The sequence below is a fragment of the Squalius cephalus genome, assembly GCF_949319135.1.
Source record: "Squalius cephalus genome assembly, chromosome: 13".
Classification (NCBI taxonomy): Eukaryota; Metazoa; Chordata; class Actinopteri; order Cypriniformes; family Leuciscidae; genus Squalius; species Squalius cephalus.
In genome coordinates this window covers 17,556,651-17,567,839 of record NC_137134.1, presented here as the reverse complement: position 1 = coordinate 17,567,839, position 11,189 = coordinate 17,556,651, and the positions used below count along the sequence as shown (strand labels likewise).

General features: G+C 36.9%; 1 protein-coding gene across 2 annotated transcripts in view; it reads right to left on the bottom strand.

The window, feature by feature from the left end:
* Positions 1 to 46: 46 nt before the first annotated feature.
* gna11a (guanine nucleotide binding protein (G protein), alpha 11a (Gq class)) overlaps positions 47 to 11,189 on the bottom strand; it is a 31,776-nt gene continuing 20,633 nt past the window's right edge. Inside the window, exons 4-7 of one of the 2 annotated variants that reach the window (XM_079889701.1) lie at positions 10,986 to 11,114; positions 5,134 to 5,263; positions 4,262 to 4,415; positions 47 to 4,102 (exon numbers count right to left, since the gene is read on the bottom strand). In XM_079889701.1, the coding sequence (XP_079745827.1) occupies positions 3,912 to 4,102; positions 4,262 to 4,415; positions 5,134 to 5,263; positions 10,986 to 11,114 (604 nt within the window). In that variant the 3' untranslated portion in view covers positions 47 to 3,911. The remainder of the gene's footprint in view (positions 4,103 to 4,261; positions 4,416 to 5,133; positions 5,264 to 10,985; positions 11,115 to 11,189) is intronic. The other variant, XM_079889702.1, reaches the window with a different exon arrangement.

Sequence of the window (11,189 nt, the reverse complement as noted above, 5' to 3'; positions counted from 1 at the left end):
TCTCATGTAATAAATGACGAACAAAAGCTCAACACAGACCCAAATGTATAGGAACAAATTTTATTCCAATTTAAAATGGATATTTTTTTCTTGAAAGGAGAAGGCTATGAAAGTCATTTTCATGTATGAATGAGGTTCAGGCAACAGTGGTTGAAATGAAACATACAAAAAGAGAAATATGTCTAAAATACTGTAAATGAACAATAATTAAGCCCCTTTGTCAGCAGGGTTTTGCGTTAATACGGTTTCTCCTTTACCTAACCCTCTCCACCGAAAACAAACACATGCAATTAAAATGTCATTTCTTTTTAAAAACAGCAGTTTGTCATCTTTAATCTTAAATACAGAATAAAATTGTCCTTTTCCTGTTGCGCATTTACCATAATCACATACTTAATGTTTATTTGTTTTTAAAAACCGGACCATAAAATACACGAGTCCTTTTTAAATGATTTCCACAACATTGGCACTTGTAAAGAGTCTGGCTCTACAAATCAAAGGGATTGGCACACTCAATATAGTACATCATTTACATTTGGTATGCTTAAAAAAAAAAAAAAAAAAAAAGAACTGAAAAAAAGAAAAAAAAAGAAAAAGAGCAACCAACTGAACAATACATTACAAAGTAATACAATACTTTGATTTTATACACCACTACACAAGTTTATTTTTACCGGTTTTATCAAAAACAAATGTATTATATTAAAGTGTCCTACATACAAGTGTTCAGGTAATGCATCGACGTCAGAAGAAAAAAAAAATAAAGTAAAGATAGCTTCATATTGTACGCATCCATCACGTCAGTGTGGACCTCAAGCGAAAGCGTCATTTCTATTCATTAGTGTCTGCATCTCTCAGAGTACCAGGAACAAGTTTGGAGGAACAGATACATCACATGAGTGGAGTTAGTTTCATTACTGCAGAGTAGGTTCAGTGCATTGACCCAGGGAGGAAAAACGTATCAAACTTCATCGCAAATTGTTGAGGAGGACAAAAAAAAAAAAAACGAAAAAAAAAAACAAACAAACTTAAACACCAGTTGAATAGCATAATCAAAGCTATTTTTACCATCAGCACAACATACGATGTTTTGGTACTTTTGTACTTGATGGGTACGAAATGAATGGCTGTAGTGTTTTAGTTGGATAAAGAAAGAAAGGTGTTTCTCAGATTAGGCCTAGCCCTTTAAAATGAAAGCTGTATGTACAAGCTTCAAACGTTCACATGTTCAAAAATGCCGTCATAATTTGCAGGTCCACTATTTGTACAACAACGCAACCGTTTGAAATTGGCATATGATGACTGACAGTACCATCCCACCCGAGTAAACATAGAGTTTAAAATGAATGAAACCCCGCCCAGAAGCATGACGGTATGCAAAGTCTGGATGTTTGAGAAACAAACAAAAATCGAAACGAAACAAGGAAAGGAAACAAAACAATGAAACAAAACAACAAAACAAAACAAAACAAATGAAACAAAGCAAAACAACAAAGCGATGAAACAAAACAAATGAAACAAAGCAATGAAACAAAACAAAACAACTGAAACAAAGCAAAACAACAAAGCAATGAAACAAAACAACAAAACAAAACAAATTAAACAAAGCAAAACAACAAAGCAACGAAACAAACAACGAAACAAAACAACAAAACGCTTAACTGGCCTGGCACGGGAGGATCGTTTAGTTAAACAAAAATGTTCGTTTTTTTCGCAATTTGGCAAACAAGTCTTACAATGCACCAAAAGGTCCAAATGTATGTAAAGAAGGCTTGCAGGATTAAACGCAACAAAACAGCAAATATACAGCTGCGGTTGGGGGAAAATGCGTATAAATAACACCTTCAAAAGCATTGTGCACTGACCGACACTTCCAAACTCTAGAATTCGTCACAAATAGAGAAACCTCTTAAAATACATTCAATTACAGGTTTAAAACAAAAAAAAAACTGCGGCAATAATTGTGATTAACGTGAGATTTCGCTATTTTCGCAAATTCCAACGAATCAGGTTCTCTCGAGCTATTTTGTTTCAATAACACAAACAGAAGCCAATAAGACTGTACGAGTGCTAATGTGCGATAAATTCAAGGTGTGCGATAAATGAGTAAACGGGACTCAAAAGCGATACCGTCATGGCCCCCAAAACCAAACATGGCAAATAGAAATGTGCGACACCACCGCCCCAGAGTAAAACAGTTAATACTTCATCCATCAACTTACAGAATCAAAACAGCCCATCCAAAAGTCGCTTAACTTACGGCAAGAAATAGCGTACTTTTTCCGAGGATCACAAGGGCCACACAAAAGGTGCTCCCTGGATGCACTGCAAGTCGAACCTACGGAAAATGGCAACTCCTGTGGCGTCACCCGCGCTGTCCCTGATTCAGATACCCACTTCGGCGTACCTATTGCTCTATAGTCTCCATAGAGTCGGTTCATTCTCCGCCCACAATTAGCCCTTGTAATGAAAAGTATGAAAACTCACCTGAATTACATCATAAAGATCCCAAAAAAGCCAGCTAGCTATGGAATCCAAAAAGCTAATCAAGTGAGAACTAAGATATGATACTACGAAATCAAGAGAAAAAACAATGCAAGCAGAGACCAGTTAAGAATTCAACCACTGATAAAATTCTCAATTTCCTATTTGCATAAAGCGACGTTGATGAAATGGAAATTCAACTTCCCATTTTCAAGCATTTCAAATATTCGGGAAAAAAAAACAAAAAAAACTAAAAGAACAGAACGGTGACAATCAATTTATCAATACCAAAAAAGAAAAGATCACTTGCCAATGGATTTTTTACAGCAGTAGAGACTCAACCCCCGCTTTCGTTGTAGTGCGCTCATGCGGAAAAGTGAGTCCGATTACATATCTGGTCCATAAATTACATAAATAAAAAAAACTAACCGATTTCACCCTATATAGCACTTTTGTGTTGTGCTGCGTTGAGTGTTTACGAACATTTCAATCACTGGATATTCATATTTTTATAATGTAATACGGAGTAAAGTGTATATGAATCAGCTGGGAAAGGCGTTTATTTGATTCCTTCAAAGATTCAAAACTGATTTGTGTCGAAGCATGTAAACAAATCACAATCTTTCGGTTAATATCTTTGAATACTAGCTGGATCCATTTAATTATACTGATTAAACACCCAATACTGCCAACTACTGGACTGGAGGAAACAGTTTGGCGCCTAAATGATAAAATTTAGCGGATACAGATGAAACCTGGGAATTTGTTGAAAAATTTCAGAGACAGTTGAACACAATTCGATCGAAATCACACATTTCAAATCTGCGGTGGCTCTCGTTACTCATTTTATCTTCCTCACATCTCGGAAAAAGTCACATGGTCTTCTCCGAGTACTCAAGTAGTGATGGGAAATCTCTATACATCACTCCTAAAATAGTATTAAATCAAATCATCCAATCACCTTCACCTCTAGTGTTATAGCATGTGATTGCACAACTAACACCTGGTTAAATTCAGTGATGCGAGGTGTAAAGTCTTTCAAGAATGTCGCCCGCTCTTCGTTTACGGACACGTGCGCCTCCACCGAGTGTTTCCGTTAAGTTCGTACCTCAGTTTCATTCAGGTAGAGCCCACCTACAGCCCATCTACAGAGCAAACGAATGCTCTTTATCATTAGGCACCGGTTTAGCGGCCCAGCCCTCGGGTTTGAGGAAGAGTGGATGATAAAGCTATCAACTGGAGGGGGTCGACACTCAGGAAGAGAGGAAAAAACAGGCAAAGAAAAGGACTACATGAAGATCCAGTGCCAAATGGGAGTGAAGGTGTGTCCGCACGGTTCCCGTGCGTGTGTGTTTCTGCGTGTGAGGTGTGTAGTGCTTTCGGCCGTATGTGGGCTGCAGGTGTCTCGCTCTCTTTCGGTCTCTCTCTCACACTAGGTTGTACTCTTTTAGGTTGTGCTGCAGGATGGTGTCCTTGACCGCCGCGAAGACGAAGCGGATGTTTTCGGTGTCTGTGGCGCAGGTGAAGTGCGAGTAGATGATCTTGTCGCTGTCTGGGTTCAGGTCCACAAACATCTTCAGGATGAATTCGCGGCCCGCCTGGGCGTCCCTCTGTGGACCTGCGGAGTCGGTAGATAAGATGAGTAAACAAATCACTGATTATGGAGACAAAACAGGCTATGGAAGTAAAACAAAATGTTTTTTGAAAGTGGCTGCAGTTTACAAGTCTACCACATGGTGTCAGTGTAGGCTTCATCTGAATTTTAAGAGGCTGTTACCATCAAATTCAGGGAAGTAGTCCACTAGGTGAGAGTACATAATCTTCTCCTCCAGAAGGTCTTTCTTGTTCAGGAACAGAATGACTGAAGAGTTCTGGAACCAGGGGTAGGTGATGATTGTGCGAAACAGAGCTTTGCTTTCCTCCATGCGATTCTGCAGATTTCAGAAACAAAAATACCACAATGAAAGGGCGGCCCAGCTTCGACTGCGCTGAGGACTAATGCATTACTGTCAAGCATCATTAAACATGGTTAAATGCACTTCTAACTGTTCCATGAACACCAATTAAATTAATTGATGCATTTCCGAATATACTATATTGTAATGTTATACTACTCTATAATGTACCATAAAAAAAAAAAATTGAATGCATTTAAAAGAAAAAACGAATATATGAAAAATGAACAACTAAAAATAATAAAAATAACATTTTATATTATATTAATGTACATTTAGTATGTTTATACATTATAAAATATGTAATATATACATAACACATTAAAAATCTTAATCTAAACAACAAAAATATTAAAATATCATTTTAATTTACAAATGTATATTCATTTGTTTTAATATTTGTGTACATTATAAAACAAAATAACCTATAATAAATACATAAATGAATATAAAAACCTATAATGACAAAATGAATAAAAAAATAAAATACTTCATTATACATTATAAAATATATAAAAAACATGATAATATTAATAAATAATACATTAAAAAACCTATAACAATAAAAAATGTAATATGTATATTGTACTCATTTATACACACACATTCAGCCATACATATACACACACACACATATATAAAATAACACAAAATAAATACACACAACAACAAAAAACTAAATCTAAATAATCACCTCATTGTCAGATTCAACAAGGACCTGGTCGTATTCGCTCAAGGCAACCAGGAACATGATAGATGTGACATTCTCAAAGCAGTGGATCCACTTCCTGCGCTCTGATCTCTGCCCTCCGACATCCACCATCCTGAGACAGACGCAACAAAGTATGAGTAGACATAAACAATGGTTTGATGAGGATGACAATGAAAAAGCAGAGAAAAACAAAGGCTACATATAGTCCTTTTCCACTTGCATAAGGTGACCAATCTGGACATTGAATTAAAATTACTAGTCCTTAAAACTAAGTTTTGTTGGTCGTCGTGAAAAAAAGAAAAAAAAAGGGCCATTTCTGAAAGAGATTTGCTCTTTCTATACTTCTCGAAGAGTAACAATATTGCCCGTTTATTAAATCAAATTACATCTAGTGGCCCTGCAACGGCAGCAAAATAAATGGGCACTTCAGGATGGGAACCACTTGTCATACAAAATTAGATGCACCTCAAAAATCACATGTCGGTTATCATTATATTAACATTTTGGCAGGAAAATCATGAGGTTAATCGCATTACATCTGGAATTCATTCTCACAAACATGCACAAATTAAGTTGTGACATTGCACGGTTTCCAGGTATCAACTGTTTGGATAAAACGTGAACCGAACAAGACCAGCTCAAAACATGACAGCAGAGGTAAAACCTTCCCAATTTAGTACAAAAAATTACAGAAGTATCAAAACGGGAAAACAAGCTTTTTTAAAAACAAGAGTTTTGGGCGGGAGAATGAATCTATGGTCAAGTATGGAGCCGGCCGTCTTCAGTTCAGTTCTGAAAGACCAGTGACATTGTTTCACAAAGGAAGCAAAACTTACACACAAACACTTATAGATACGCCACAAACAAAAAGAGAAGTGTAGAGTTTCAGATGCACGCTGGGATTAGTAACATCCATGCAAAGACAATGAGAAAAATGGACATGACGGATGGGGTGGATGAGCGAGGAAATAGCGTGCTCAGACTTTGGCACTGTATCAGTAAAGCCCCCGGACAGATGGAAAAACAGATACGCAATTCTAAGGTGCTCCAGGAATAAGAAAAATGCTTTAATGACATTATTAAAATGCGATTATTGAAGATAAACTAAAAGTATATTCCTAGGCCTTGGTATATCATGGACAAAAAGTAATATGACGACGGAGTGACTGTAGATTTTTCTTTTAAAGGGATACTCCACTTTTTTCGGAAATATACTCATTTTACAACTCCCCCAGAGTTAAACAGTTGAGTTTTACCGTTTTAGAATCCATTCAGCCGAACTCCGGTTCTGACGGTACCACTTTTAGCATAGCTTAGCATAGTTCATTGATTCTGATGAGTCCAATAGCATTTCTTTCAAAATGACCAAAGAGTTTCAATATTTTTCCTATTTAAAACTTGACTCCTCTGTAGTTAAACCGTGTACTAAGATCGACGGAAAATGAAAAGTTGCGATTTTCTAAGCCTATATGGCTAGGAACTACTCTCATTCCGGCGTAATAATCAAGGAACTACCATGTAGTACCACGTACCATGGGTGCAGCAGGCGTAATGATATGACGCAGCGCCTGAAAATAGTTCTAATAGGTTAGACAAACTTAGTCCCGGTCACGTTGGAAGAAGTTACCGAGCTGGGGACTATTTTCAGGCGCTGCGTCATATCATTACGCCTGCTGCACCCATGGTACGGCAGCAAAGTTCCTTGATTATTACGCCGGAATGAGAGTAGTTCCTAGCCATATAGGCTTAGAAAATCGCAACTTTTCATTTTCCGTCGATCTTAGTACACGGTTTAACTACAGAGGAGTCAAGTTTTAAATAGGAAAAATATTGAAACTCTTTGGTCATTTTGAAAGAAATGCTATTGGACTCATCAGAATCAATGAACTATGCTAAGCTATGCTAAAAGTGGTACCGTCAGAACCGGAGTTTGGCTGAATGGATTCTAAAACGGTAAAACTCAACTGTTTAACTCTGGGGGAGTTGTAAAATGAGTATATTTCCAAAAAAAGTGGAGTATCCCTTTAAACCTCACTGACCAATCAGATGTGAGCTTTTGGCTATGTGGACATTTCCACAGGCTCTTTTGGCCCTGTGGACTTTATAAAATTAATAAAATTAACATACTAATTTAATAACATCATGTTTCATCTTAAGTAAGCTTTTTACGATCACTTTTAGTGTATGGTAAACAAGTACCCTAAAAAACATTCATTAGGGGAAAAAAAAACTGTTCGACGTGGTGTAAGTAATGCCACAGTGGGACAGTCGTAATTAATTTATTGGTAATTAATACAATAAATATTTTAAAAAAAAAGTCATTCTTAATTATTTAGATTTTATTATTAACACTATATTACTTAGATTATATAGTTTGAAACATGAAAAAAATCATTTATCTGCAGATTTCTATATTTTAGGTTAAAATCTGAGGTAAAACAAATCAAGAAATAAAAATAAAAAAGACAATTCAGAAATGTCGAAATGTTATATATATATATATTTATTTTTTATTATTTTTTTAACATTTTATTTCAAGTAATTCAACTTTTATTATCATTAAATGCCTCATTATTAGTTCATGCTAGTCTGCTAATACATTATTAAAATAAAATGTTGTACGTGATGTTATTTAATAGACCTGAGCTAACACTAATAATGAACACTTGTATTTTTATTAACTAATGTTAACAAAGATTTATAAATACTGTAACAAAAGTCCTGCTCATTGTTAATGCACTAACTGATGTTAACTAATAGATTACATAATTACATATTCCCACAATGGCAGTAAATTATTCATAATTTACTGATTCTCCCTTTTGGGAAAGTCCTGGCATAATGTAATGCTTAAAGCCCATTCCCATTCAAGTGATGAACAAAGCGATTGACTACATTTAGATTACTTTTGACCTAATTTATCTGAACACATAACCTAAAATGAGTAACCATTACATTACTAAAAATTTTCGTCATGTAATTTGTAATCAGTAACGGACTACAATTAGCAAGTAATCAGCCCAGCACTGATTATATCTTGCATTAAAGCAGGCGAATGATCAAACTGCTTTTCTGTGTCACACTTAACGTGAACAGACCTTAACACTTCGCCTAAAATTACAGCACATTACAAGAATATGGGCCATTCCCAGCTCAGCAGTCGGGTAACGCTCACTGCTCCTAAATTAATGGAAATGTACGGAGACAACTCACAGGAGATTCCAGCTAAAACAAGGGAATAATCAGAGCAATTCTCATCTGTGCTATCCCCCCCCCCCCCCCACCCCCGGCCGCCCATCACACCTGCACTCAGGCTCAGTAAGGGAAAACATTAGAGAAGGGTTTTATTTTATGTAGGCAACACAGTCTCGCTAGCTCAGTCTCTAGCGGCCAGGCGTAAAGCTTTGATAAATGGACTCCTTCAGGAGCTACAACCTAAAATAAAGCCTCTTCAGCCAGCCTCCATTCCTGCAGGAGGTACAGCTGACCTACTTACGAGGATAAGCTCTCTTACTCTGGAGGACGAGGAAGACAACTCAACCTTGTTACAGAATGTTTTAATGGCTGGGGTTGGGTTAAGTGAGTAACCATGTAGGTTACTTAACCAAAACACTTCACCTGTATTTCGTAACATCGCCTACAGGTTATTTGCATTTTGTAGTAGTATGCATCACCTAAAACCAAAAGAGGTCTTGAAGGTACTAGATCTACCTCAACAACATTTACCTGGAATGTGACCCAGCCACCTTTCTGAGCTGTTTGGAAGTGTACACATAAATAAATGCACAATAAACATTCACAAATACGTTATTTGTACTCGTCAAGCAAGATCAAGAGGGAACCTTGTTGTAAGTGAAGTTATTTCTGGCGCCAGCGTGCGTAGGAGGGGTTTGACACGCTGGCTTCCAATCGATTTGTGGGCTTTTGTGATCACCTCTCTTCAGAGGAACTCTCTCTCTCATCTCGGCTCTAAACGGGGGGGTTGTGGAGGGCTTCTCGTTGCCGCATCACCTGCGGTTCGGAAACGTTCCCCCTTCACAGGCCTGAGCTCAAACTGTGCATTTGTGGGCTCCTTCAGTTGCAATGCGTAAACGGTACATTTGATTACCGTCAAAGAACTCTGCCGCCTGGCCACCATGAACTTCAAAACAAGATCATCGCCACTATTAAAGCAGCGATACCATGCTAGGATTTATACGGTTTCTGTAGCATGAACTCAATCTGGTATGTGGTTGAGAAAATTACAAATCTTACTATGGCCAAATTTGTCATTATGCAATTAAAGGGATAGTGGAGGATTTTTTACTTCCGGGTGGATCACCTATACTATTGGTCCTCCTAATTGTCAATCATTCTGGTGAATCAATCAAACTTATTAAAAAAGTGGAGAGGGCGGGTCTTATCTAAAATTCGGAAAGATCCTCCACTATACCTTTAATAATTAAGAGCAAAGTCTTTATTAAAAGTAGACTAAATTTGCGTCGATGTGCTTTGAGCTCACAGACAAAAAAAGACAAAAAAATTGTGGGCATTCAAGACCGTCAAACAAAAGGCAAAATAGAAACAAAACAAAATAAAAAAATGCTTTAGAAAATTCTTATCACCGCATCAAAAAGAGACTTTATATTACCTGTTTATTTGAATTTGATAGCTAAACATTGTTAATTAGATTTAAATACTAAAAATGTTATAAATCAAAACAAAAACAAGAGGCAAAACAAAAAAGCTTTGGTATCAAAACGTAAAATTTGATTACCCCGTTTACACCTGGTATTAAAATGCGTTTTGGTTGATCGGATCACAAGTAGATGTATTTCAAGCATTTTAATTAGTCTCTTTTGGCCACTTTCGACCACTTCTGTCCTGATTTGGGGAGGGTCTATTGGCGGGTAAATGTGTGTGTTTTTTCAGATCTTTCAATCTAATGGACGAAATAAGAATTTAAATATGAACGCGCCCGGAGACGACGGAGAAACATACGTGGAGCAGTAGCTTTAGTTTCTGCTCTGACAGAAACAAGACCAGCCAAAGGCGGAGAGTGTGTTAGAAATCAGAAATGGTGAGAGAACATTGTGCTTGGTACATTTTTCATCTTCAAACCAAATTTGGGACTTCAGACGACAAAGTTTAATGTTCCCATAATTAATGTTTAATTAATGTAATCCCATAATGTCGCATTAGGTCAGTAGGCGGAGAGAAGATGGTCTTTTGTGGCTGTTCGGACTCATTGGACAACATAAGCGTTTATGTGAATGTGTTTTCGACTACCTCTGGAAGTGGTAGAAAATGGACAAACTCAAAACGACCAAAATGTTAATAAGGTGTAAACAGGGTCTAAAAGACTTCATTTCACCTTCTGTTTCTTGAATTTGATTGTTACATACAGCTAAATATATTTAAATAAATATATTTTATATTCAAAACAAAACAAAAACAAAAGCTTTGGTACCCAAAAAAAAGTACATTATCCTTTTTAAACTCAATAGCTAAATAACGCAAAATATTTAAATACTTTTATTTTATAATAAAAAAAGTGAAAGTTACTGGTTTAAAAAGAAAAGAAAAAGGATGACCCCAAATCATGCTACAATCCCCTCAATTTCATATGATAAAGACAAACAAACGGATGAATGTTAATGAAGTTAATGATGCAAAGAGGTTAATGACTAACAAGGACATTAACAGCCAATAACGTCACAGAAAAGTGGATGAACTTATCGAACCTCGTTCGTTCAGCTGGCCGCAATGGACCAGATCAACGCACTGATTTGCAAAATGTTACAAACATGGAGACATTGAAACGGGGAGGAGTCCTCGCCGGCATTATAATCTACCTGAAAATGATGCTTTGCAAGTCGAAGGGATATTCAATAATCCCTGTGGTAGGGATGCGAACCCTAAGCACGTCTTGCTGGGTCGGCAGATACGACGGCTCTGCGATACGGTCCAAATCGCTTAGATAGCTAGAGACAAGGAGAGACGGAGAGAGAGAAGGAGGAAGAAAACAAAATAAAGCATGGCAGCAGATCCCTTTAAGA